This window comes from Fusarium keratoplasticum, chromosome 3 (genome assembly GCF_025433545.1).
Source record: "Fusarium keratoplasticum isolate Fu6.1 chromosome 3, whole genome shotgun sequence".
NCBI classification, from domain to species: domain Eukaryota; kingdom Fungi; phylum Ascomycota; class Sordariomycetes; order Hypocreales; family Nectriaceae; genus Fusarium; species Fusarium keratoplasticum.
In genome coordinates, this window is record NC_070531.1 from 3,718,733 (window position 1) to 3,746,298 (window position 27,566).

General features: G+C 53.1%; 7 protein-coding genes across 7 annotated transcripts; 3 read left to right on the forward strand and 4 right to left on the reverse strand.

The window, feature by feature from the left end:
* Positions 1 to 362: 362 nt before the first annotated feature.
* Positions 363 to 1,466, forward strand: NCS57_00447100 (NmrA domain-containing protein; the record flags this gene model as incomplete). Its single annotated transcript, XM_053054431.1, has 3 exons — positions 363 to 941; positions 995 to 1,336; positions 1,389 to 1,466. The coding sequence occupies 3 exons, from the start codon at positions 363 to 365 to the stop codon at positions 1,464 to 1,466; spliced, it is 999 nt and encodes a 332-aa protein (XP_052916591.1).
* Positions 1,467 to 1,911: 445 nt separating this feature from the next.
* Positions 1,912 to 2,457, forward strand: NCS57_00447200 (NTPase-I-T domain-containing protein; the record flags this gene model as incomplete). Its single annotated transcript, XM_053054432.1, has 1 exon — positions 1,912 to 2,457. Exon 1 carries the CDS (start codon positions 1,915 to 1,917, stop codon positions 2,455 to 2,457), a length of 543 nt encoding a protein of 180 aa, XP_052916592.1. The 5' UTR covers positions 1,912 to 1,914.
* A 2,949-nt stretch (positions 2,458 to 5,406) lies between these two features.
* On the reverse strand, positions 5,407 to 8,539 carry NCS57_00447300 (Peptidase-S8 domain-containing protein; the record flags this gene model as incomplete). Its single annotated transcript, XM_053054433.1, has 4 exons — positions 5,407 to 6,060; positions 6,116 to 6,640; positions 6,687 to 7,201; positions 7,258 to 8,539. The coding sequence occupies 4 exons, from the start codon at positions 8,537 to 8,539 to the stop codon at positions 5,407 to 5,409; spliced, it is 2,976 nt and encodes a 991-aa protein (XP_052916593.1).
* A 358-nt stretch (positions 8,540 to 8,897) lies between these two features.
* NCS57_00447400 (uncharacterized protein) lies at positions 8,898 to 9,833 on the reverse strand (the record flags this gene model as incomplete). Its single annotated transcript, XM_053054434.1, has 1 exon — positions 8,898 to 9,833. One exon carries the CDS (start codon positions 9,831 to 9,833, stop codon positions 8,898 to 8,900), a length of 936 nt encoding a protein of 311 aa, XP_052916594.1.
* Positions 9,834 to 10,427: 594 nt separating this feature from the next.
* Positions 10,428 to 16,551, forward strand: NCS57_00447500 (uncharacterized protein; the record flags this gene model as incomplete). Its single annotated transcript, XM_053054435.1, has 8 exons — positions 10,428 to 10,744; positions 10,796 to 11,069; positions 11,119 to 11,172; positions 11,233 to 11,298; positions 11,350 to 11,592; positions 11,647 to 11,758; positions 11,960 to 16,275; positions 16,330 to 16,551. 8 exons carry the CDS (start codon positions 10,428 to 10,430, stop codon positions 16,549 to 16,551), a joined length of 5,604 nt encoding a protein of 1,867 aa, XP_052916595.1.
* A 436-nt stretch (positions 16,552 to 16,987) lies between these two features.
* On the reverse strand, positions 16,988 to 17,781 carry NCS57_00447600 (uncharacterized protein; the record flags this gene model as incomplete). The annotated part of the gene is made up of 2 exons (XM_053054436.1): positions 16,988 to 17,072; positions 17,147 to 17,781. 2 exons carry the CDS (start codon positions 17,779 to 17,781, stop codon positions 16,988 to 16,990), a joined length of 720 nt encoding a protein of 239 aa, XP_052916596.1.
* A 1,224-nt stretch (positions 17,782 to 19,005) lies between these two features.
* Positions 19,006 to 27,546, reverse strand: NCS57_00447700 (uncharacterized protein; the record flags this gene model as incomplete). The annotated part of the gene is made up of 3 exons (XM_053054437.1): positions 19,006 to 24,534; positions 24,798 to 27,441; positions 27,500 to 27,546. 3 exons carry the CDS (start codon positions 27,544 to 27,546, stop codon positions 19,006 to 19,008), a joined length of 8,220 nt encoding a protein of 2,739 aa, XP_052916597.1.
* Between the last annotated feature and the right edge of the window lie 20 nt (positions 27,547 to 27,566).

The window sequence follows — 27,566 nt, forward strand, 5'->3', positions numbered from 1 at the left end:
TGAACAAGGAGGGGAAAAGCGGAAATGTTTGCAATGAGGCTGCAGATGTTTGAGGTGAAGAGGACGATGCTGAGTGAGAGCGGGATGGAGCGGAAGGGGGATATAGAGAGCGGCCACGGAGCGGACTTTAGTGGGGCCGTGATAGGCTGGGCTTGGCATTTAACGACGATATTGCTCTGTTAACGTTGTGATTACTTGGCAATCATGGGATGATGTTAGAAATCATATGCTAAGTAATTGTTTCTAAGAGGTATATAAAGTTGGGGAATGACCCAAGTTTGGACATCATCAGCCAGCTTTGAACACGCTTCCACTTGCACTACCACCAACGCTGTCCAACAACCAACAACTAACAACCAACCATGACTACCCATAACCTCATCGTCGTCATCGGAGCCACGGGAGGCCAAGGAGGCTCCGTCGTCGACACCTTTCTCAATGAACCCAATTGGCGGGTTCGAGGCATCACCCGCAGCTCGTCAAGCCCTAAAGCAGAAGCTCTTCAAGGCCGTGGAGTCGACGTCGTCCAAGCCAACCTAGACGATCCGGCTTCTCTCGTCCTGGCCTTTGAAGGTGCCAACGCCATCTTTCTCGTCAGCGATTTCTGGGCCATCTATAATGAGCTGGCTGGCAAACCCAGCGCACACCCTGGGAAGCCGCTTAACGAGCAGGCCAAGGAACGGGAGACGCAGCAGCTCAACAATGCTATTGATGTAGCTGCTAAACTCCCTAGCTTGATCCGCCTGGTGATTTCGTCGCTACCACATGCGGCGAAACTGACTGGCGGGAAATACAGTCACATCTACCATTATGAATCCAAGGCCGATGCTGAGGACTATGCGAAGGAGAAGTACCCGGATTTGTGGTCTAAGACTAGCATCTTCAAGGGCGGCTTCTTCTTGAGCAATTTCACTGATCATCCAATGTCTCAGCCGATCAAGGTCAGCAATTCTGGTAGTTCTGTACTAAAGAGAGTATCGCTGATACCGCATAGAGGGAAGATGGCAGTGTTCAATTCGTGTCAAACCTGAACCCCGACGCCAAATTTCCGTTCATCGCGCAAGACGAGGACACTGGGCCGATTGCCAAGACTCTCATTAACGAGGCACCGGGAAAGAGCGTCATGGGATGGCGGGAGTGGCTTACACTGCGTGAAGTCGTGGCTACCTTTAACGAAGTGACTGGTTACAAAGCCAAGACTGTTCAGCTTCCTATGGGTCAGTTTGGGTTCGATTGCCCGCCTGACTTGAAGCCTGAGCTTCTGGAGAATTGGGCATTCGCCAATGAGTATGGGCTTGAGGGCCGCAACGATCCTGATATTCTTCACCCAAAGGATGTGAGTTGACAGTGCTGCCGAGTTTTAGTTGACATCGTCTAACGTTTCATAGCTGGACTCGCCTCCTGAGCTGGGGACTGTTGCGGATTGGCTGAAGAAGCAGGATTGGGCCAAGGTGCTGGGATCTTGAGAACGGGGGAGATGAGTGCACGGTTTCTTGAGAAGCCGCCTGGATATAGTTGCCACGCCGGTCAAGACAATTCTGTCACGATATAGGTTAAGAAGTTGGAAGTATATGGACTCTCAAGAGGGCTGCTAAATTTATCATCTGTTACTGGAGCTTATACTCGTGATGCAAGGAAGTACGTGCTAAAAATAGGCATCTAGTTATCAACCGGTGTCTCTTTGTCTTATGTTGTTATCCTGTGTCATATTGTGAATCACTCACCAATCACCTCATTGACGTGATTGTACGACCGTGGAGCGGAGAACGGAGAGCACACCTTGAAAATCCCGCAGCTTTCGGTGTGATGAGTCATCCGCTCAATCTTTATCATAATCTATTCTTACTTATACCACAGCTACCTCTCAGTCAAGACATTCTCCAACAAGACATCAAATTTTCCTATTCAGAAAACATGGCTACTCCTCAGAAAATTGTGGTGATCGCTTCCAATAGCATCCCCAAAACAAAAGCAACTCGCGAAGGCTTCGCTCAACTACTGCCAGACTCATACGACTTTCAGGGCATCAGCGTTCCCTCTCACGTCGCCGAACAACCCTTTTCAGACGAAGAAACCCTCCTTGGAGCAACAAACAGGGCACGAAACGCCCAGAAGGAACTACCAGACGCCGATTTTTGGGTTGGAATCGAGGGAGGAGTCGAGCCTCGTGACGGCTCCATCTTTAATTTTGCGTGGATTGTCGTCATTGGAAGGGATGGGAAGCTAGGACGGGCTCGAACTGCGGGATACTTTCTGCCAGAGAAGACGTGTGAGCTGTTGAGGCAGGGCGTGGAGCTGGGACATGCAGACGACAAGATATTTGGACAGACAAACTCCAAGAACAAGAAGGGCTCGGTTGGGATTCTGACGGATGGCGTTGTCGATCGAGCAGGCTTTTACACTCAGGCGGTTATCTTGGCTTTGATTCCTTTCAAGAATGCCTCATTGATATTCTGATTAGAAAATTAGGGGCTTAATTAATATTAGATATACCTAGGTCGTTGATGTCGTACACGTTGGGTCCGATTCTGTCCATTCTTTTGAGCATGATGCTTCGTCTGTCACCGACTAAGAACATGTCGACTGGCATCAGGTCAGTTCTGTGCCCTACAGCTCTTATTTGAGCAGGGTTCGGTTGAGTACGCATGGGCTCGCTGACTGTATCAATCCGACTTCCTATCACTGTTTTATTGGCGGTTTCGTATCTCTTTGTCACAGCCTCGACGGGCGATGTAGAGCCGTGATGTAGTGTACTTGTCTTTAACTTTCTACCGTAATTTATAGTATTTTAGACATATAAAATTGCGGCGTATGCTATCCATCGTTTTGGGCATAATGGTTTTCCTCTGTTACCGACCAAGAACATATCGACTGAGCTTAGGTCAGTTCTATGCCCTATAGCTCTTAGTTGAATAAGGTTCGGTTGAGGACGCATGGATTCGCTGGCTATATTAATACATTTTCTTATTATTACTTCGTTTTGGTTCGTCTCATCTCATCTCGTCTCGTCTCGTTTTATAGTTTCCAGTCTCTTTATCATAGCCTCGATGGTCAATGTCGAGCCAATTTAATACCTCTAAACTTGTGATGTGATCACTCGTCTTTAACACTCTGCCGCGATTCATAGTATTCCAGACATATAAAATTGCTGCGGCCCTCCTTATCCTCGATAAGATATGAAAAGAACGATTACCCAGGCTCGAGATAAGTTTTTTACTGGTCATTATGAAGAGCACACCAAGACCGACTCGACCTAGGCATCCAACATGTCTACAGCTCAAGGTATTAGCTCCTCGACTACTCATTTTTGTCACCTTGTTTCTAGCCTCGACGAACATAACTTCACCCTACCTCGACGCGAGAAATAGACCCTAGTGTTGACTAGCGACTCTAATATGCTAACTGGCTTTGACGCAGGTAGTACTGGAACCCTCGACTCAAATGAAGACTATGAAACCATGAGAATCATCAACCACGAAGTCATAGGCGACACTGTTAATCTTACTATTCAATGGGACAATGTTAAAATGGGAGGTCAAGAATATAATCATATCACTAAGAGCGATATGAAGGTTCACAACCAGGAGAAAATGGATAAATACTGGGAATCGTGCGGTGGACGGGAAAGGGCTATTGGTGCGAGGGAATAGTGTGACCATTAATGGGGGCTAGGGGCATGGTATTTCGAACCAAGGTCAAACTTGGAGTTAAGCACCTAGAGAAACCATCATGCGATATAAGTCTATCGGCCTTGATTTATGAAGTATAATCATTAACGCTTCACTCCTGAGGGAGCAATTAATGGCAGTAACTAGCTAAGAGGGTTTGAGAAACTGAAACTGAGCGATGATTCCATTCCGTACTATGTAACGGTGAGGTGACTTGAGAACCAGCCAAAGTCTGAAGGGTATTCGACAGCGTTGTGGAATTCCACAAGAAAATGAGTATGACACTACCTCTGTGAGCTTATTCTTACTCTTTCCCAATGTGCATATTGACAATGGTTGAGCCATCTCCCTTGCAAAAGCCAAAATCTATCATAGCTAGTTGTGTTACTGATCGTTATACTTGATGCGTACGGTGGCATCTTACCATGCGGTTCTGCCGAGTTTAACACGCAGTCACACGTAAACACAGCCAAATAGATCATGGTCCCGATTTTAGGGGCTGGATTACTTTCATTGCGTTGTTCTTGATATACCTCTACCCCTCTCTGCTTTCTGGGCATCGTTGGCTGGTGCTGTATCGTCCTTCGACACATCTCTCGAGCAAACATCGCCTCGTCATTATATGAGCTTCCATAGTATTCTTATTGCCGAGTTAGTACTGAGACATTTGTGCCTTTCGAAAACATCCCGAACCTCAAACACTTACCCATGCTTGACAGAAGGATACTGTTGTATTCTGAGCGAGTCTCATCAACACAGATGACCCCCCGTGCAACTATTACTCCTGCACAACGATCAGCTGTCTACGCCGGGCCGTCTTGGAGCTGGACCTCGCTTGCGGGGGGTTTTCATGTCAAGATGTACTCCAATTTACTTCGGGAACCATGCTATGCCTCGGTCGAACGGATCTCGCCATTCTGCAACAAGGGCATGGACGGCTTTTCAGCAGGCGGCGTCATCAACATTAGCGGCTATCTTTTCGAGATCAACTATGTATATGGCGCCGGCAATTCAAGCAAAGGTGGCTTCTCGGTCCCTGGAGATCCGCACCTGGCCGTACAGATGTTCTTGGATGAGCACGCTGAGGATGACGAGATCATGTCGCATCTGAGTGAGCCAGACCTGGGAGATTTTGATCACTGGGTGAAGAACGAAGCCGTTAGGAAGGTGATGCACCCGAGAGACGCACAGGGACGATTCTTCTTTCTACTGCTTCTCGATTGAGGAGACGTCTCCTACTTCCGGTTCAGGGGGCTGATTCTGTATCAGCCGATTGAACAGCAGGCTTTCTACCGAGTGGGCTATATGAACTGGAGAACCCTTCCTCAGGGCATACCTCCTGATCAGCTCTCGGTCCAGTACTTGAGGCGTACGATACTCATTCTATAGCACTATCATTCCTTGGTCTTTCTCACTTTCATTTTGATAATGGCACTCCACGGCTCGAATTATCCGTGGTTTTCGTGTATTGTAACATGGTCGTTTATTAGCTGGTATCATTGACTTTTAAATTGACTGAATGAATCTCTATCATCACCATGCCTGTTTAAATGGGTCGCCATAGATGGCACTGAGAGCCCGCAGATTTCATTCATTAAAGTCAGCTCTAACCGGGAGCCTTGTCTCTCGACACGACGGGTCGAGGCCGTCCTCCGCCATGACGCAACCCACATCAAGGCAACTGCAGGGCCACACCCCAAGCCGTAGTGCATTTGAGCAGGTATAACACGTGGTACAATTAAACCTTCATACAAAGCGTCGTTCCAACCTTGGCAATCAAATTGACCCAATCCTCCTGGTCAACCCTCTCCTTCTCCTCGACCCTCTTCCCAAACACCTCCCACACGGCAATGAACTTGTGATTGCTCTCCTCCGTCGTCCCGATATCCTTGAACGCCCTCATCATGCTCTCGTGCTTCTGGAGCGACTGGAAGTCTCTGCGGGCCTTTTGCTTCTCTACAGGATCTGTGGCGAGGAGGATTCGTACTTGAACGCAGTAGAGAATCAAAGCAGCTAAACCAGCTGCCAACGCTGTAGCTACTGAAGAACCTGTAACTTCTTTAACAGCAGTATCGGTAGGGCCGCCATCAAGCTCGACCTTGGTGCCGGGGAAGGTAAAGCTGATGTTGTTGATGTTGCCAACCCAGCTGTCGACGGTTCCCGAAGCCGTGGCCGCGCCGATGGTGAAGATCTTGGGTGTCGCCTTGGAAGGGTAGGTGGCAACGTGCTTGGCTCCTTGGTCTGAAGCTGAGCAGAACATGAGGATGTCGGCACTGGCTGCTTTGGTGATGGCATTTTCAAGAGCTCTTCTTTCTTCTTCGTCTTCGGGAGGATCGATGGTCCAGGACATTGAGATGATGTGCACCTTTTTTCTCACCGCCGCAAGAATAGCCTAGAAGAATAGTTAGTTTCTGGTGCAGTGTTAAGCAGTGCAATGCTTTGCATACCTGTGCTGCGCTCTTGGCGGTAATCTGCCGAGCTGATTCATCTGAGGGATGATCTTCTAGCCTCAACACGTAAAACTGTGCTCGAGGACACAACAGATGGATCTGCTTGGCCATGATAGTCCCGTGTCCAGTACTAGACACATAATAAGGATCGTTCAGGTTGTGCTCAGGGTCACGTTTGCAAAACGTCCGCCCACCGATAAACGAGTACTCGAGGTCTTTGATATCCACGCCATCATCAATCAGAGCAATCTTGATGGGCTCTTCGATGCTCTCCTCAATCTTTCCGCGATCGTAGTACCTCTCAGCGTCAAATAGAAGTCTGCGGAACTCTTTCATGCACTGAATCCACTCGTGCTTGTTGGAATGTTCAGTTTGATCTTCAGCTCGGGTGGTGCTGACATCAGCTATTCCACGGCGGACGACTGGTCCGTCCTTAAAGACGTCGACGTCGGGCATGAGTCGTTTCATGCGTTCGAGAAATTCTTTGACGTTTTGCTGTGTGCGAGAGCTAGATTCAAGGCCCTATTCAGGTTAGACATCCGTGAAACACCAACTAGATGAGACACACCTGTTGAATGTGAAGATGTACCGTCTTCAGACTTCGTAGCTTCTTCAGACCTCCCTCTTCACTCCATCCTCTGAGCACAGCATTATTCCCGCTCCAGTAGAGGTGTACCCCTCGTGCTTTCGGGGCAACCTTGTAAATCACCTCGGTACACAAGTCAGTCTTGTTCCAATCCCAAACCTCGACGTCCATAGACTTGAGTGCATCCTCAATAGCCTCATCACTATGCGCCGGCATGGATGAGTCGTCGATAAAGACCTTGAGGATGGTCTTGACTCCCTTCTTGCGCAGACGATCAAACACGTAGCACAGGTCTCGTCTACCGGCTCCGTCTGGCTTGGCTGATCTTCGACTACCTGATCGCTCGCCGGCTCGGTTTGCTTGTACGCTGAGCTTAGGTATGGCGACGTATTGGAGAATATCCTCAAACTTGAGCTTGGACAAAAGGTTCTCTAGACCTGCTTGGGTGATGGTTCCGCTGTTGACGTCGCCTGACAGGTCAAAGTATAGTTCTTGCTCTGCGACACGTCAGCCTTTTCTGATACCGTAATTACATCCATGATAAAAATCTTACCTGATGTTGTGTTGCGCCCGTATAGAATCTCCATGGCCACGCCATAGCTCCGAGAACGCAGGTAATGAAGTTTCAAAAAACGCTCCACTGCTTTCACAGTCGTCTCGTCTACCTTGGAAGAAGACTTGTGGCTACTGTCTGCCCCCTCTTTCTTCTCACTTTCCGTCGAACGAGAAGACTTCTTCTTCTCTTCAGGCAACGGAAGGCTCGGTGCTGTAGTGATGATGGGCGAGTTTAACCCGGACGGGTTCGGGACTGGTCTTCCTCCATACTTGGTACGGGAGTCTAGCTGCTGGTTGAGTCGCCCGTCTGGAACTCCGGGATCAGGCCCATGGACCCGTGAGCCTGAAGAAGACATGTTGCCTCTCTGATCCGGTCTCGTTTCTCTGTTCGGCTCATCCGCATTGCCAGGATTTGGACGGCGACTGCTGCCCTTTTCACGCTCGCTCTCTTCTCTAGCCTTCCTCTTCTCCCTTTCCCGAGCTTTTTGCTTTGTCTCCTTGTGGTGAAGATAAGGCGACATGCCCTCCTTGTTGAAGTCACCAAGGGGAGGGCCCTCGAGAATCGCCTGGTCGCTCTTATTGACGATACGCTCAATGATTGTAAGCTGCTCCCGCCTACACTTCTTGTACTCGACTGCGATGTGAAGCGGCGTGTTTCCGTTGGCGTCCTTGGCTGCGAGCGTGAGAGGATCTGCCCTGTCTACAAGGAGATCGAGGAACTTGACCCTCTTGTCAACGCCAACGTGAAGGCAGTTCATCAAGTCGTTGCTCGGGATGGAGAGGATGGAGCTGATGTCTGGATGAGCATCGCACATCCACTGGACCATTTTTTCCTTCTTTGCTTCGATGGCTAGAGATAAGGACGTGTGGCCTGATCGATCCTGGATCTTGAGATAATCTCGACGACTTGCGAGGAACTCGATGAGTGGCTGCATCTTGCTGTCGAGCTTTGGAAGCTCCTTTTTGTCCATCGTGGCCATTATGTGCAGTGCCGTTGGCACACGCTGGTCTCCAGTACCAGCCGCAAGAAGCTCTCCATCTCCGTTTGTGAAGTTGATGTAGTCCTCCTTGTTTGTGAGGTCGAGCTTCCCGTTCTTGATCTTTCTGAGGATATCATCCAGGAGATCCTTTACCGAGACCTTTCTGTGGTGATCCTCGTCGTCACTCTCAGAGTCATCCTCACTTGAATCATCCCCCGCCTTGGACTCTGCCTGCTCCGTGTCGGACTCTGCAGGTCCAAGATCGTCAAAGTGATCGTCATCATCAGCTGCGGGACTCATGGTGGCGTGGTCTGAAGGTATCTCAACGTATAACGGGTCACTAAAAGAACGGAGAAAAGGCAACTGATCGAATGACGGACTTGACGCGACTACATCTCAGGAATACCTAGCACCGATTTCTCAGTTCACGACCCTCCCCCAGCCTCGTCCTTGGCCCCCAATGCAACGTCTCCCCCCTCGTTCACAGAGAGGCATTTTCGCACCCAACAGTGGTCCGGTTGTACAGGGGTCTCGAGGTCAGCTGGCAAGGATGCCTCAGCCCTGTAGACATGGGTCATACAACTCCGCTTCAGTGCGTACATGCTGCATACCAGCGCTTGCTCGCTTCAACTGATTGGTTTCGCTACGGGCTTCTCTATCAGGCTGCGTCCTTGACCTTCTTCTTCAGAGTCCTGTCAAACACAATATCGACGAAATCATCCAGATCAACGGCCCCCAAGTTCTCAATGTCATACTCTTTGCGCAGCTTGTTGGTCGGCGGAAGAGTCGGATCAAACAGGATAGGGTCGTCCTTTGGCGTTGACCCAAACAGCTTCCCCATCTCCGACTTCCAATCTGCTTCCGCGTTGATCGTTATCTTGCACTCAAAGTTCTCCTCGTCGTATTTCCTGTTCAGTAGGATGGCACAGCGCATGAAGCTCGGCGTTCCTGACCGAATGGAGCTGTTCTCGTGAAGTACCCAGCTGGCGCCTACTCCCCTTCCATAGTCGTCGCTGAAGATGTGTCCCGTCACACGAGAGTCATCGCTGGTGGTACGGCTGACCGTCTTTTCCCACTTTACCGTGCCACCAATGTCTGCAAACTGGCTGACTCCCGCGTTGACTTCAGTCCCGCGAGTGAGCGACTCCTCCTGAGTTGAAGACAGCAGCGTGACACGACCAGCAGGGGCGATTGCTTGGACCTCTGGTGCTCGTACCCCAGGGACGTTGCTGCTGAACTCGAACTCGAGTGTTGCCGAGAGAATTCTTCGAGATCTTTTAGTCGTGTCCAAGTACAGGTCGTAGACGAGAAGAGTTGCGTTCTCTCCAGAGTCGAGGGATAAGCCTCCATGAATGACCTCTCGAGATTTGCATCGCACTTGGATGATACCTCGGCGTTCAGTCACTGTCGCTCTTTGGAAAGGTGCTGAGGGGTCGTTCCGAGTGCGATAGCCGCTGCCTTTTTCTCCCTTCTTGTTCAGTCCGATGCTGATGCTGGTTTCATCTTCGTCCCAGTCCGAATCCTCTGGAAGCTCAATATCGTCATCGCTCTCCCCATCGTAGTCGTTGTTGTTCTTTGTCTCGGTGTCGCTCATGATGTTCTTGTTGAGGAGTCAATATCTCCCAGCCGAGCAAAGAACCAGTATCATGGTTCTTTATGCCTTCAGCCCTGCGTATAAGCAAGGATGCCCGCACGGGCTGAATACCTCTTCTGGCTGTTGCCTTGACTGTGTCCTTGATCATCCGGCCCTCCAATCCCACATCCCGTCGAGAAGAGGGGCCGCACATCACCAGTTTGAGGATTTAGCCCCCAATCCCACTGCAACCCCTGCATCTGTGCCACGCCACTATATATTCTTGGCGAGCTGCAGGGTTGAAAATAGCCAACTGTTTCATGATTTGCTAGGGCTCGCTGTGTATGCGGCACTACGGCATGGGCGCTTACTCTGCATACCAAATGCACCTTGGCTTTCAGCTGCGCCTTTCCCCTCAGTTCCAACCTCGTTTGGATTATCTCGTGAAGACGGGAAACCTTGCCTTAATCACACGGCTCGGAGGATCGCCTATTCACGGTTCCTTACCCGATCACGCAACACATTACTCACTGTCCATTCTGGACATTCACCGGAGTGCATAATCGTTAGATTCCTTCGTTTGAATGTCGTCGTAGACCTTCAACACCAAACACGATGCCTGACTCAGACTCAGACTCGGAGTCAGCGGCTTCCTCTGCTGCTTCGGAGTTGTCCCGACTTCCTTCTCCAGAGCCACCAACTGGACCAGTTCAAGAAACAATCACCAGCGACAACCAGGATCAACACAATGACGAAACGGTAGCAATAGAGGCCACACCAGCCGGCGATGATTCCGGCTCAAAAACCACTCCATCTTCAGACTCAGCCCCTGACCCAGAAGCCACACCCCTTCACATTGTATGGGAAGAAAAACCAGAAGATGTGGAAGAAGCTGAGCACCGCCCATATTTCGAAGGAGCCTTGGCCGTCGAGTGAGCTCCCCAATCTATTCGAGCAAGGACTTGCTGACGGAATCTTACCAGCTATGTCGTGGTCCCTGGAGTTTACGGGGACTGGGAGGGCGATGTCGGAGAATGCCCTGGCTCAGGGAGCTCGGCCTGGGTGTCCAAATTTGCTGGGAGGCGAGCTGCAGAGGACCCCTTCTGGATGAAGAGGATATCGTCAAAATGCAGGATCCTCACCTATCAGTACGATGCTTCGCAGCTCTTTCGCGCCCGCCAGTCTCGCGCGTCGATCCGCCAGATGGCCCTCAAGCTGTTGCAAGCTCTCAAGGCGAGACGTCAGAACGCACAACATGTTTGTGGCCTCAAGATTCTATGGGGACTTGGATTCTGATCGATTTTAGAAACGGCGAATCTTCTTTGTTTGCCACGACATTGGAGGTATCATAGTCAAAGATGTGGGTGTTCATCCTTCTTCCATTCAAATTGTGGCGTAAGAAACCTGACCATATTTACAGGCACTCGCTTTGGCAGCTCTCGAAGGGTATCGGTGGAGGGACATCTCGGAAATGTCCCGATTAGTCGTAAGCTAGTATTGTTTCCAGATTGCAGAGCAAATCCCTAACCCGCTGCAGGTCTTCCTAGGCTGTCCTCATCGCAGCTTCAACAAGACTGATATGGAAGACAGACTTACACGTTTCCTATTCACCAACTATGTCTACAGCGACTCCAAAATTCGACCGCCAGTGTCATCCATATCAGGGCTTGCGAATGCCGTCATCGAAATCAACGGCCTATTCGCCGAGTCCAAGGTCCCCCTACGCAGTAGAGTCATCAGCCTTTACTCTGAAGGAGCCGATAACTCGAATATTTGCCATGTAAGGCTATCTTTAGTAGGCGTCTTGGAGACAGTTCTTTGTTGACTTGATTAGGCCTTTGATAACTACAGTGCTACCTTGGGCATTCCGCTGGAAAGACGCCTTCCCGAGCCCAGCGACACTAAATATTCAGACCTTAAGACCTACATCAAGAAGATAGACAGCGGTAAGTTCAAGTCCCTGTTGCGACGACTCACGTGCCAATTTTGGTTCGATGGTACCTGAGGTTACGGCCCTGTCACGTGTTGTGATCTCAACTGGGAGGGTCAACCTTCCACACACCCTACTCCTTTCCTACACTTAAATCCGACGTCAAACATTCGTGAGCCTGCTTTTCACGTCGACCACCAAGCTAATATTTCTTCAGATATCAACCTTACATTGGAAGACAAGCAGTACATCCACGAGCGGAGTCTCCTCGCCCTCGCCTCCCCTGTCTACCCACTGAAGACCGGAGAGTTTTCCAACTTTCTCAAGGACCTCCCCGAGTATCAGGCCTGGCTCAGCCATCGGGAGCCTCAGATCCTCTACATCCATGGAAACCACCGTGTTCGAGAGGCAGCTGAGCAAGTCTTCTACTCCCTCGAATCAGATGCAGAGGGTGATCAGAGGCGAAGCTTGGTGCTCTACTTTTCCTTTGACCGATGGGATGTCCGGTGCGACTCTATTAGAGACCTGATCGCGACATTCTTGGCACAGATCATCACCCACTTCCCCAAACTGAACCAGAAGCTCGAATTCTTCTTCAATCAGCTACACAATGAGCACGGCTGGACAGAGACCGACCTCATCCAGTTCTTTGAGCGGTTTCGGACGTCAGATGAAGTTGAGGAGGTTATGTGCGTCATCAACTACTTTGACGAATGTACCCCAGCATCTCGCAAGAAGTTCCTCGAAAACTTCGTCTACGTGTCTCAAAACGTCGAGACACCGTGGAAAGTTGTTGTGACAAGTCACAAGCCCGGCGCCCTGACAGAGGAACTCTCAGGTTCAGTCTGTACACCAATTGATCTTGCAGCATCGAGATTAGAGTCTTGCACCGACAACGATAATGAAAGAGATTTGGCAAGTCTGACAATGGTCCGGCCTGACCTCCTCTCCCATGATGCCAAGGTCCACGAGGAACTGAAAACGATTGAGAGGCTCGAGCCCTCCGCCCGGCAAATCATTCGTGAGCAGGCCATAATGCACGATGGATGGCCCGAAGAAACGTCCATCCAGACGCTCTTTGCACCCCTGAATCTCGCCCAGGGCAAATCTCAAGACGATGAGATTCTTGGAGAGATGTTGGACTGGGTGTTGAAGAGGTTTCCCGAGCAAGGCATCCTTCGCCGTCTCTTCGCATGGCTGCTTTACTCTGTGAGACCACTCAGTGTCTGGGAACTTGCAACTGTTCTCTCGTTCGAAACTTCTCAAGATCGAGGTGGCGTGGCCCCGAGAACGTCAGAAGTAGAGAACCTCATCTCCCAGATTCAGCAGTGGTTGGCTGGCGTTATCGAGGTAGACCAGAATGAAGTCAGATTCCGACATCCTCGCCTACGAAACTTCATGGCCGGGGAGGGAACTGCACCAATGACGGCTAGAGAGCCAAAGTATCTGTGGGAAGAGATAAAAGAGACTGCCCATTCTGACATAGCCGAGCTGTGTCTCAAATATCTTTCCAGGAACAGTTCCAGCATCGAGCAACTCCTCGATGAGACTTTCGGGGTCAGCCTCAGAACCTTTGAAACGCCTACTTTTGCGGACCGAACAAACCTCGCCTCCTATGCCCTCCAGGCGTGGACACATCACTTTTCTCTGAGCTTGTCGCGTCCAGACTTGTCGGCCACGCTCTCGGAATCAGAATCACCAAATCTTGCTCGGATTCTGGCTCAGGGTCACTGGGCCTTCGCAAACCAAATCACGAAGAGTGCCGATGTTCCGGAAACCCTGTTTCCAATCCTTGCTGGCCTTGGACTGCTCGAAGTAGTAAAGCCACGAGATCAACAAGACGTGTTCCGAGGGTTACTCGAAGCAGCTCGCAAGGGGAATGTCGGGATCGTCCGACAAATTACCGAGGAGCACATGCTATCATCCGATCAATTGATGAAGACTCTCGAGGCTGCAAGCTCTTCTGGCGATGAGGACTTGATGCTAGATCTGTTGAAGCAGATGATCTCCAAGACTGAAGAGCCTGGTAGCATTGAGTGGCCACCGGTTCTCATTTATAGGGCGGCGTGGCTGGGCCTTGATCGTTTTGCCGACAAGATTCTCGGGTTGGGATGCCCACCTGATCCTGAAGTTGAATGGACACTCACTCTGAGGGCTTCGCCACTATTCCAAGCGTCGCGGGCCGGACATCCAAAGACTGTGCAAGCTCTCGTGAAGCATGGGGCCAATCACAAGTTCCCTGTTGGTCTTTACGAACGAACACCTCTTCATGTTGCAGCAGTCGAGGGGCACACTGAAGTCGCTCGAGTCCTTCTGGAGGAGGGCAAGGCCGACATTGATGCCCCCAGTGACAATAACTTTACTCCTCTATATCTTGCATCAGTCTTTGGGCATTACAAAACCCTGGAACTGCTCTTGAAGAAGGGCGCTGATCCCAACATGGGTCTTCCTCCAGGCCCCAGGGCCGAGGATGAGTTCCAATGGGTGCCGTTGGTTGTGGCTTCGGATGACGGCCTCGAGAAGTGTGTGCGATTGCTGCTTGACAATGGAGCAAATCCCGACATCTGCGGCCCCAATGGAACTGCCCTACGGTGGGCTGCTTGCAGTGGCCACCTGGGGGTCTGCAATATGCTCCTTGCTGCTGGAGCCGACCCCAAGAGCGAGCTACTGGAGATGCCCATCTTCCACCAGATCTTCCAGACGACGCCTAAAGATAAGCTCCTGGAGATCCTAGACCGGTTCCTGGAACTTGACTTGGATGTGAATGCTAAAAACAAGGCGGGAGATACAGCCCTGATGTTTTCATTGGTTATTTGGCCGGCCCGGGTCGAGGACTTCACAGTGGAATTCCTGGAAGACGACGTTAGGACGGATGCCCTCCGGAAATTCCTGGACCACGGCGCTGATCCCACCATCCCTAACGATTACGGGAGCTATCCGCTGAGCTGTGCGATTACCCGTGCGCGGTACGAGCTCGTTGAGCTTCTGCTACAAAGGGGCGCCAACGTAGACCAAGCCAACCGGCAAAATTTTACGCCGGTCACGCTCGGCATCGAACAGACAGAGATTCTCCGTCTCCTTCTTAGAAAGGGAGCCAATCCAGACCTCGGCAGACGGTTCGGCCAAACGGCCTTGATATACGCGGTGGATGGGGGTTTGGACGAGACTGCGGAACTACTGTTGCAGCACAATGCCTCAGTCGACATGGAGTATGATGGCGGCTCTCAAGATTGGTCAGGCTGGACCCCCATGAGATTTGCTGTTACGGCAAGAGTTGGAATAGCCGGAATGGTACGTCGGTTGGCAGAAGCCGGAGCCAACCTGAAGCACAAAGCAAACGGCGTTCCTCTTGTCCGTTCAGCTGCCACGGGAGATTACCTTCAGGAGTTTCTGGAGTTCTCGGGTCGAATCGATATTGACGAGGGTGACGATGAGGAGGGCATCGCTGCTATTCATGCCCGGGACACCACACTTGACAACCTCAGGCGTCTCCTCAATGCTGGGGCAAACATCGAAGCAGTGACAACTCGTTCACGAGACACACCGCTCTCAGCGGCCATCACTGCCGTCGACGGATTGGCCCGAGCCAAGCTTCTACTTGAAAGAGGAGCCAGCATCAACCGTGGATCGCCATGGAACGGATCGCCCCTCTGCCAGGCTTGTCGGAAGGGAGAGTGGGAGACGGTCAAGTTTCTCGTCCAGCAGGGCGCCAATGTGAATCAGCCGTGCTATGGCTTGAACGGTACGCCGTTGCAGGCAATCATTCTCCGAGGCGAAGAGTCGAATGCTCCATCGCCTGAAGAAATGGTTCGCTATCTCCTCGACGAGGAAGAACAGCCCCACGTTCGCCCGAGAGAGTCTCGCGCAGACGTGACTGTACAAGGCGGCTTGCTAGGGTTCCCTATCATTGCGGCAGCCTTGAGGGCCACGCCAAACATCATCAATCTTATCCTGGAACAAAAGGGGGCTACAGTCGACGTGAGGGACAAGATGGGTCGCATGCCAATACACCTTGCTGCTCTTAACGGGATTCGCAACTTTGAGGTCATCCTCGAAAATGGGGGAGACATCAATGCTAAGGACAAAATGGGCCGAACGGCGCTTCACTTCGCTGCGCAGTCGGGGCACAAGGAAGTTGTCGAGAAGATCATCTCACTCTTATCTGACAAGACAGCCATCGACGCCCCAGACATTGATGGGTGGACACCGCTATGCTGGGCTGCCCGTAGGCCAAGCTCTTGGCTAGATGAAGAGCATGCAAGCGAGAGACCCCAGCAGAAGGAGGTGATGATGCTCTTGCTCGAGAACGGGGCCGACAGAGCCGTTCTGGCCAACGTTGGGGATGAGAAGTGGACGCCGCTGGAAATTGGTCGTTTCTCTGCATGCTCCAGGGAGTCAATGGCTCTCCTAGCCCATGGTCCCGTGCCCAATGGTGTTTCTGACCCTGAGAAGAGCGACGACGTGGAAGAGCCACACAAGGTCAAGTCGCAGCGAGGTTACTACCAGAACTACTGGTGCGACGCATGCGAATGGGTGAGTTCCTATCCAGTATCGCCAACTTTAACATTTACTAATGCCATTGAATAGGACATTCGAGGCTTCGCATATGTGTGCAAGACATGCACAGATGTTGGGTACTGTTCTAAATGCCATCGCCATGTGTCCCTCTTTCACCCATCCGATCACGAGTTTAATCAGCGCGGGCCGGAATTCGCAGGGTCCGATGATGGAGATAGTGATGATTCGGCTGAGGCGACGACAGACTCGACGGACTCGGACTCTGGTTCCGAGTCGGACGGTTCTGGGTGAGGGCTTATGTTTGACCTGAAGGTGATTTGTAAAGAGAGAGATAGCGACGGAAGATAGGCGTTGGGTGAAGAATTTGAAGGAGTTGGGTCGGGTCGTACAAGCCTGCACAACGCGAAGCTCAAGATTTCTGATCGCTTCCAATGCCTGGAGCATAAAATCTGGCTTTCAGTCCCTCTCTACCACATACGACCATACCCACTGGAGAACTCGGGATCCCGTCCGCTCTCCCATAGATAAGCCAGTGAGGGGCGGATTAGTAGTTGGGTCGGTGACGACCAGCGAATCCCCGCTGTTGTATGTTTTTTTTTCTTTTGGCCTCCGTTTGCTCTTCCTCTCATTGAGTTGACCTTTTTGTTGAAGCCATCACGCAGCCACAATTGGTGATGGGGTACCCCCTTGTCTGAGCGATTCTTGTACACTTCATTTTTAGGCGTTCCTAGACGAAAGCTGCATCTGTCTCGATGTGATGCACCTGGCCTCCTCCTCCTGCATGGCTCTCATACAATGTCGTACTAGAGGTCCTGTAAGACCGGGATTGTACTGGAAGTGAGGGTTGGTTAGCATTGCGCTGGCATAGGCTGGTCAACTAACGTACCTCGGCTGGCTGACGGCAACCAACTCAGGAGCAGCGTTCTGCTGCGTCTCGTATATGATACCTCGTGTTTCCAAAGGGCCTGATGCCTTTGGAGAAGTCGACGGCTTTCGAAGTCCTCGAGCCACGCAGCATCGCCTACCCTTATAAACTGGCCGCACAACTTTAACGCCATCGATGACCTCAACTTGCTCCACCTGAGCCTTGGTCAAGAAGGCCGTCCAGCTCTTAACCGTGCCGTTCCATATCCTAGGTTTATTTACTTTACCATTGAGGAGGGCCCTAAGGGAGGCACCGGTTACGTTACACTGATCCAGGTTCTGACCATCCACAGGGTAGATAGTGGACTTTTGTTCTAGAGAATCATCTTGCTTCGGTCTGTTGTGATCCTTTGGAATCTCAAGCTTGGTCACGCGATCAATGCCGTCATGGCCCTCCAGCTGGGTAACTTCGCTCGGCGAGGCCTCGACTGTCCACGACATCAACTGCTCATGGACGTCGGTCCAGGGGTGGAGGTGATGATTGTTGACAGTTGACTTGATGAATTCCATGGTTTCAGCAGTGTCGGTACCTTGTTTGGGAAACACGGTGTAAAGGTCTTTGCCCTTCTCAGTGGCCCTTTCGGGAGTGTGGCTCATGTTAGCGGTGGTTGATGTTGATGAGGGAACGAGGAAAAGGTGGCCAGATGACGGATGGTTGATGAGAGGGCACTCGGCAATCCTTCTTTGAAATGACAGGTAAGGGAGAATTCTCTGTTTTGTGTATTCCACACGTGCTTCTCCTTGTATTCGCCGAGAGTTCATTGAGCGTTCGAGTGTTCAGGGTATCGTCCCTCCCGCCAGCCGGAATGTAATAATGCTACGAGATGGATGGGGCGAGGCGTAAGAAATATATGCCGTATCAAGTCTCTCCAGCGGGGTTGAACAAACCATGATGTGAATACGTGATGCACAACCAGAGTCTGTTTAAGAGGCAGACATTATTGTAAGACCACACGACGAGCTTGATGATTCATGACTCAATAAAGCACATATTACCCGTGCGGATGTGCTGGTGTACGGGGGAGCATCAACTTGGTGGTGCCTGAACTTACAGACCGGCATTTGAACTCTCCATCTCCACCCGCAAGAGAGACAAGACGCCATATCCTGTTTCCATCACACACAACCCCGCCACCTCAGTGTTATTCCGTTCAACGTCTGGTGGTGATATCCATTGACGAGGTGCAGTTCGGCCCGATCGCCCAAAGCATCCTTCACCAGCTGTGATTGACTCGGCAAAGTAGTTTCGTACTCGCCATCGGCAATCCAGAATGGCATATGAATCTTGCACGTAGTACCCCCTTTCAGCGTGTACTTTTTAGTCAGCTGGAAGAACTCAAGCGACTTGCTCCACAGGCCATGGGGCAGGAGAGCCTGGTTGGAACCTGGCCCAGCCCCAGCTCATCCCGTCTTCTCAACGCCAGTCACTGGTGTTCGCAGCTCAAAGATGAAGGGTCTGACCGACCTGGCGATTGATGCAATATTATTATGCTTGCCCGGGACATTGCGACGCGGGCGATGCTCTGAATGACTAGAATTATGTATACTGACGGAAAGAAAACTGTATATGCTCAAGTGCGTGTTTCTTTTCCATTTTGTCCTCGTTTTCCCTGACCTGCTTTTGTGTATTAAATGTCCCCCATGCGATCTTGTCTCAATAAACCATCAAGGGAGGGGGTAAATGAAAGTATGGCCGTGACGCCACGCTGTAACTGATTATAAACAAAAAGACAAATGAAAGGACGGGTGTGTCAAGGTACAAGACTGGTGACAAATTGTGCTGTCGTATATATCAAGAGAGATTCATCAACTTGCGGTACGTTAATCGAGATCTCCGTATTCCCCTCCATATGGGTTCCACTCCTGTCCGGGATAACTCGTTGCGCTCATCTGAGGAGGCAGTTCTCCATCCGAGTCGGCATTAGGGTCATAATGGATCTTCTCCTCCTGTGAGTCGATCCGCAACGTGCGCTTCCGAGCATCCTCTGTATCTTCCAGCTCGGCGGAGAAGGAAGGCCCGCCAGTCGCCTTGGTAGCGACCCCATTGCCGTTGCTTTCGGGTGAAACGGCCTTGTCGTGTGTTGTGTCGTTTTGGACGGGCGCCGCGTTGATCGTGCCCTTGGGCTCCGGCGTTGGTTGAGACAGAAGGGCCGAGTTGACCGGGCTGATCTCGCCGTTCGACCCGCTGGGAGGGCTCAACGAAAGAGCGCGATGTTCTTCGGTCTTGGGCGCCGAGTTCTCTCTCATCGCCACAAGAGGTTGACCGCCGGCTGGCGATGCACCAGCAGCAGTCGCAGCAACCACAGGTACACCCCCAGCTGGAGGCAGAGGCTTGGTAGCCTCATTCTCGCCGGCGACCATCCTAGGGGATGAATACTGAACCGCGGGAGGAGGGTTGCTGCCTAGCCTTGAGCTTCCGCTGCTTCCACCGCTGTGATGGCTGTCATTGCTTACAAGACGCTGCATGTCCGGCCTTCCTTGCTGGTTAGTATTAGCTGGACTACCTCTGTGCGCGAACGCCGGATGGCTTGGCTGCCCTCCTCTGTTTCCTTGATGCTCCGCGTTGTTGGGCTGATTGTTGGCTGCCGGAGGCATGAACTGCTGCAACAAGGCTCCTTGATGGGGTGATGGCGCGTGTACGGGAACTGGCTGCTGAATGGGGACCGACGTTTGGACCGTGATCGGCTGCTGCTGTTGATGGATGCTTTGCTGTATCATATGCCCCTGCTGAACGCGAGGGCTCGGGTGTGTCCTGTTTGGGGATTGCCCGGTCATTCCTTGTCCCTGGGTAGGGAACTGGCCTGGCTGGTAAGGGGATGGAACAAACTGGCCTCCGGGGCTATGCGTTTGCGATTGCCAATGACCCTGAGGTTGAGGTGGGGATTGAAACTGACCCTGGGCCTGGGGTGGTGACTGGAACTGGCCTTGGACTTGGCGTTGAGGAGGAGATTCGAACTGGCCTTGTGGGAGAGGCGGCGATGGGAATCGATCATGAGGTTTAGGAGGGGATTGGAACTGGCCCTGAGCCTGAGGAGGAGAACGGAATTGACCTTGGGCCTGGGGCGGAGACTGAAATTGGCCCTGGTGTTGTTGAGGAGACTGGAACTGACCCTGCGGTTGAGGCGGGGACTGGAACTGGCCCTGAGGCTTGAATCCATAGCCGGGATATGGCTGGCCCATACCAGGCTGACCTTGACCAATAGCTCCTGGAGGTCTCTGGAACTGATGCTGGCCCATGGGTGGGCTGGTGAACTGGGAAGACTGTCGTGGTGTCTGCATCTGTCCAACAGGTGGGCTACTAAACTGCTGAGAGGATTGCCGTGGAGCTTGCATCTGGCCAACTGGGGGACTGCCAAACTGAGAAGACTGTCGTGGAGTCGGGGTTTGCCCATAGGGGGGCTGACCAGGGAACTGCTGATGCTGCCGTCCTCCTTGGTAACCTCCCTGAAAAGAGTGTTCGGCAGCCGGCGCTTGCTTGGAGCTTCGTTTAAATGCTCCGAGAATCTTGCTTGCAGACAGTTTCTCTCCTTCCGGCTTGCTCTGACTCGATGATGGCTTATGTGCCGCCTGCCCTGACATTCGGTTCTTCAGTCCCTTCCACTTAGACGACGCGGGACTGCCTTGACGAGGTGCTTCTGCGGCATAAGGCTGAGGCGGAGGTCCCACGTTGTCCTTCGGAGGTACTTGTGGTCCGACAGAGTGCTGCATTTGCATTGATGGACGCCCAGGGGCCAAGGACGAAGGGTGTGGGCTTGGCTGGCCACGGAAACCGCCCGGCTGTTGCTGACTGGGAAAGTTTTGTTGGCCGCCCTGCTGGGGGTTAGAAACCTGCGGTTGGAACCCTGGAGGGAACTGCTGCTGGTATTGCTGTTGTGGCGACATCCCCATGCGAGTAGAAAACGGTTGGTGTTGCGTTGGTGGAGTATGAGAGGCCATGGACAGCGCGGGCGTGTTTGGCTGTGATGTTTGTGAAAGCTGAGAGGATTGTCTCCTTCCCATAGCTGGTCCGGATGTTGTCAGTCGAGGACTTTGCCCTGTAGCGATAGAAGAGACTGATGGAGGTCCCATATTTGACACTTGAGAAACTGGAGATAGAGGCAAGTCATCTCGAGTATTATTCTCAACGCGACCATTAGCCGGCCGAGCGTCAGGTCGAAATGCCATAGTAGGTGAGCCGGTAACAGGCTGTTGAGCTTGGCCACCGACTTGTCCAGGCCGAGCCAGCTTATCCAGGGACTGTGTTGAATTGTGGTAGGCGCCCTGCGACATCGGGGCAGGGCGAACAGCCGAGGCTGCGGGTGAGGTCGATCGCATCCTGCCAGATCCATTATCAGAGAGGACCTGTCCGACACTAAAAGGAGTCTGCGGCGTCCCATGACGACTTGGGACGTTCGTTGTGCCGATAGGGGGGGTTCCCCCTGGCGTTGTTGACGGTCCAAAACCTAGCGGCGACGGACGAGAATTTTGGTAGGCGACTTGCGCCTGCTGCTTCTGTCGAGGCCCGCCTGAGGGGGGCCTGTCAGGGGACGTCGGAGTCTGCTCGAGCAACGAAGAGGTTCCAGTCATCCGACGGAGCATGGGAGGCTGCTGGCTTCCATACTGCTGAGGCCTCTGAGGCTGAGGGCTGGCAATTGTTGGACCTGAAAGTTGGGGACTATGGACTTGTGCCCCAGAAACCTGGGGACTAGCAGGGTGCGATCCCGGAAGTTGAGGGCTACCAAGCTGTGGTCCAGGAAGCTGAGGGGTTGGAAGCTGAGGGCCTGAAGGGCGACGGCCCTGGGGAGGACCTTGAGGTTGACCTTGGGTTTGCAGCCTAGGCAGCTGAGGGCCTCCGAGCTGGGGGTTGCCGACTTGAGGCCCGGAAGGTTGGCGAGCCTGTGGTTGCTGCATTGGAGGCTGCTGCATCTGGGGCTGTTGGGGTTGTTGCATCGAAAGCTGTTGTCCCGACGGTGGTCGAACCGGCGCGTCCTGATGCTCTTCCTTATGCTTACCGCCATGACCCAACAGCCCAGAGATCAACCCGGCCGCTGAACCCCGTCTCCTCCGGCGTTCCTGGGGATCAAGCGGCTGCGCATTCGCCAGGGTGGGCTGCTGCATCTGGCCGAATGACGGGCCGGCTGTGTTGCTCCTCTCAAATCCAGGATGAGAAAACTCTGGACGCTCCAAAGACGCTTGTTGTTGGAGTACAAGTTGACTTGAGACAGGCCTTGAGGAGTTGGGGGTCCCCGGTTTGGGCGTCATATCTCCACTTGGACGGTGGTGGAAGACACCAGCTACTGCAGCCTTGGTGTTAAAACCCGAGAATCTCTTCTTGGGGAGGGGCGTGCTTGTACCAGGCTCATTAGCTAGGTTTGATGTAGATGCGCGAAGAGGGCCGCTGGACCTGTGATGGTGGCCAGTGAGAGCACCGAGACCTGTACCGAAGCGAGATAGCTTTCGTTCTTCTGGCGACGTCTCTGGCCTGGCTTCATCTGGACGAGGAGGAGGTCCCATCAACCCATCTCTGCTCTTTTGTCGCCCGTGGTCCGTCGAGGGGCGATTTCGCAGTCCGAGCATGAAGCTCGACCTGGCCTTCTTACGCTCTTGGATTTCATCTGTGGTGATGCTGGATACAGAAGCCCCGTCACCTAGCAGATGCGGCTGCTCAGGCGCATGAGACTGGGAAGGTTGTTGCTGATGTTGTTGCTGCTGTGGGTTGGGCTCCACAGACGAGCCTCGGCGCTCAGATGATCCCCTTCTAAACCGACTGCCAATGTCCTTGAACAACGCTGATGCCTTTCTTGAACGACCACGTTCCTCCTCTGGACCTCCCGTTCCAGTTCGCGTAATACCAGCCTCGTTAGATAGCCGTCTCATAAACTGCGGAGTAGGGCCAGGAGGTCCGTCTTTAGGAGTTTGCTGTGCTTGTGGCTGTCCCGGAAAGAGGCCTGGGTATCGGTTCGCTGATGATGGAGGCGTTTCACTTGGCTTTTGTCGATGTTGGAACGGCTTGGACATAGGACTCGTGGCTACAGGGCTCGTCGGTGAAGGCAGATCAATCCCAGTCTCCTTGTCGTATCCGAAATAAGGCTCTTGGTGTGAGCTGCTGGTACCGGCACGGTTTCTGTTAACAGAATGGAGAGGCTCAGCCAGGTGGCTTTCTTCAAGCTTCCATTGACCAGTTGGGGGAAGCTGTTGGGGCTTAGGAGTGACACGGTGGAGAGGCTCAGAGAGATGACTCTCCTCCAACTTCCATGGTCCAGAGGGAGGAAGCCTGTGAATAGGGTTGCCACCCATCATGTTGGGTGGTATCATTTGCCGGGGTCCAAACTGCGGATGCTGAGGTGCCATGGGGCCATGATGGACTGGGTGCATCTGGAATGGGTGTTGCGGTTGCGAGTGAAGGGGCGGTTGCGGGTGTTGCTGAGGTTGTTGCTGCTGTTGCTGAGCAGTTGGCGCATCTGCAGGAGTCTGCTGCTCAAGTTCATCGACATCTTTCTCAACATCCTTACCGGCTATCAGAGAGTCTGTACCGACCAAAGTCGAACCAACTGTGACCTCGGAAGTGAGTGTTCCATGTTGCCCAGCAGCTGCATCCTCGTCAACATCGGTAGAAACCCCTTCAGTGATCGTCTCGGCAGGCTTCGACTGAGCGGGCTTTGTGGTTACGTCAAAAGTTGAGCCTCTCCTAATCAATGGCAACCCAACGAAAGACGACTGACGTTGAGGCATACCTGCCTCGTTCTGGGTTTGGGGAGGGGCACCAGCAGGGACTGGTTGAGAGGGGGTAGCAAAGGCAGATGTAGGCTGCTGAGACGAAGTTGCGGGCACTTCCGGCGGCACCATGCGGATTCCTCCAGTATTGGCAAGAGTAGGTGTCGCGTCGCCAGACACCGGCTTACCAGATGGCACTTCAGCGCCACGGTTTGGCTGGCCATGATCTTCTCGGCTCCCAAGCGGGACTCCAGAGTGTTCCGAAGCATCGTCCTTCCCAAGGTCCGTGCCCTTGAAAGGATCCCAGGTGGAGTTGTCATTATCAGGCGTTGGGATTTGCCATTCCGTCCTATCTTCTTGATCCCTACTGGGAAGGGTTGCCGGTCCGCTCATGGGTGGGGGTCCGTAGCTCTCTCGTGAAGCAAGTCGATTACCTGGGTCACCATGTTGAGGTGCAGGGCCAAAGGGAGATACAACAGACGACTGGGAGGATTGGGGTGCCTGGTGCGGTTGGGTCGGAGGCCTCGTGTACATCATGTCTTTCTCGGCTTGCGATGCAGATTCATCAGCGCGGGACTTTGCTCCAAGGCTTAGGCCCCATGACGTGCGTCTCTCATTCTTGGTCTTGATTTGCACCGGGGGAGGGGTGGGTTCGCCCTGTCAACCAAAGAAACATTAATAAACATTCTCGTCACATACAGCCTGATGGATGGGCAACAGCATGGTGACATGTGGGAAAGGGGGAAAAGCGTCGTAGAATTCCTATCTCATACACCCGTCTCGTCATAAGGCCAAGAGTGAAACATCAGCCCCGAAGCGCATGATGAAGAGAGAATAAACCCAACAATTACCCTGCTCGGAGTGAAAAAGGAAGAAGCCCATCGCAGCAGGTTCTAGAAAGAGAAGCGTCAGTGAAATACCTTGTCCCCGGTTCCGCGCAATTTGCTCCTCCCCTTGCTGAACAGTCCCTTGCCCATCTTGCCAGCCGAGTGCATGAATTCCTTGCTCTTGGTACCCAGCTGGTTACCCGAGTTTCCAAAGCTGCTGGAGCCGGATGGTGCTGACAGGGGCAAGCCGCCCAATCGAGATCGGCCCGCTGCCGGAGCCGTCGTGGTCGGAGAGCTTGCGTTAAGATACTGCTGGTAGTATGGCTGCTGTGAGTGAGATCCGCTTGGTGTTGAAGCATGCCCTCCCTGACTCGAACCAGGAAGACCAGCTCCCGAGAAAGAGCCAGTTGCGTGAGCATACTCGGGTTGTTGAGTCATCAGGTTAGAGAGCCAATTCTCCAGACCTGACTCCCACGCGGCGTATGTGGCCCGGCCTGCATCAAACTTGAGAGTTCTTTGAAGGGGGGTCGAAAGATTCATGATGTCGCGGAACGGGATGGTTTGAGGAAACTCGCTCGGAGGAAGCACCAGTGTCTGTGGTTGTGGTTTCTCAGGGGGTGGTGTCGCTGACGCAGTGATGGTTGATGGTGTCGGTATGAGCACCTTGTCTTCAACCCCAGTCCCGACACGGTCAAGACCGTGTGGTGTACTCTCATCAGTTCGAACAGAAATGGGAGACGGAGGCTCAAGAACAACTGGTTGCTGTGTCGGAGGAAGTGTGCTGGCTTTGGAAACCTGGTGTGAGATCCCACTTGACGGCGGAACGACGATCATGGGAGTCTCGACAGCCCCCGGAGAGCTCCTCGATGGGCCAGCGGGTTCAGGTGTGGCATCCCTAGGAGCCTGAATAGCAGATACAACAAGTGGCGAAGGAGAATTGACAGTGGGAGCCTCGTTCTTGGATGAAGTTTCAGCAGGTGACTCGCTCTTAAAAAGGTTGGGCGAAGGGCCAAAATCAGCCTCCCAGGAAAACTTTCGACGTAAACCTAGAGAATCTGGTTCCGTATTATCCTCAGCCGGTGGAGGAGCTGGGCTGGATGAGCCAGAGCCAAGGGCCTTCTGTTCTGGCACTGGAGCAGGCAGTGCAAGCGGAGCAGCTGCCGGAGCAGGCACTGGTTGTGGCTTCTCGTGATCCTTCGCCTCGTTGTTCGCTTCTTGTGCTGGCTTCTCGGTCGTATCAGCCCAATAATCATCGTAGCCGCTTAGAGTGTAGCTGCTATTCCTCGTATCATTTCGGTTGCCTGGCGTCAAAGACTGCGGGTTGTCCGGTGGGGGAGCTAGGGCAGAACTCTGGCCGACCGGACTCAGGGACTTCATGATCTCTTCACTCAACATGTCGCTTTCCTTAACAGGCGACGCATTAAAAGTGCTCATGGTCTGTTGGGTCTGGGCCGATTGAGGCTCGTAGTCCGAAGGGGAGTATTCCGGTACACGGGGCTTGAGAGGCTCAGTGGGTGTAATCTCGGGCAGCGTGGACTGGGGAGAGCCAGAAAGTGCTGCTACTTCCAGGGACTTGGTATGAGGACTCGGCGTGCGCAGAGGCGGAATGGCTCGAGGGTCATTCGCAGGTGCGAGGGCCGGGTTTTGAGAAATAGCCGCGATCCTTGGGCTATCCGTGTTCTCTTTGGGAGCCTCGTCGATCGTGGGAACCTCGTGGGATGAGCTCTTATCGGATTGTGACGGAGGAGCAGGGGCAACCGGTGCTGGTGCGGGGGGCTGTTCCTGCTTTACAGGATCCAGGGGTGCGGAAGGAGGAACTGAACTTGATGAGGAAAAAAAATCGTCCCCGAAGCCCGACATCCGCAACATGCTGGGCAGCTGTGGGCTGACGGACATTCGCTTGCGGTCGATACCGGCAGCTGGGTGAATCACGGGCTCCTCCTTATCATCGCGGGTTTCCTCATGAAGAGGTCGGCTTTCGGCCACTGGCGCATTGTCGAAGCTTCGTTGCGCGAGCCCAGAGTCCTCCCTTTTAGCGAGGATACTATCGAACGTCGGCTGCTTTTGGATTGGTTGATTACCAGGACCATCTCCCTGGTTGTAATTCTGGCGGTTCGGCCCGTTCAGTGGTGGCGTTGCTCGGTCACTCGGTTTCGCTGCAATAGCTTCGGCAATGGATAGAGGTGAGCCACCCAGCCTTCGGTCCTCATCTACGTGACGATACAGTTCAGACGGTCGAATCGCGGGAGAGGCGCGAGCGCCAGAGCTGGCGGTGCTTTGCGGTGTGGAAGATCGGACATCGGGCTGATGATAGCTGGGGGCCTTTGACGATCCTGCGCCGGAAGACGCGGGGGCGGGTGAGCCGGTTCGTCCGGCTCCCAGTGCAGCAGCATTGTGGACTTGCTCGGGGCCACGGGCAGGAGCTGCGGTCGAGGGAGAAGCATTCTGCTGGGTCTGGATGTGCAACGAAGGCGGGCCGCTGGAGCTCTGTGAACTTGATGCCACAGCGGCGGCCAGCATCGGGGAAGGGCCGTAGGATTCGGACCGTTGGCCAACAGGACGGAGGCCCGTGGTGACCCGAGGGACAGGAGGCGGCGGCGGCGGCTCGTCGTCTTCGAACTCATCGGCACCCCAGTCATCACCGTCATAGTTCTGAACGGGCGCTTGGACCCATTTTCTCGTCTTCTGGCGGCTGACGTTGACTTGGTATGCCCCGGCCGAGGGAGTCTGAGGGGATCTAGAGAAGTGCCAGGTTAACACGAGGCCACCAATCGAGGGTGGCAAAGGCCATTTACAATGGAGATTGCGCTTGCGCGTAGGGGTTATTGTATGTCCCGTCCATAACGTGCGTAGTATGTAGCT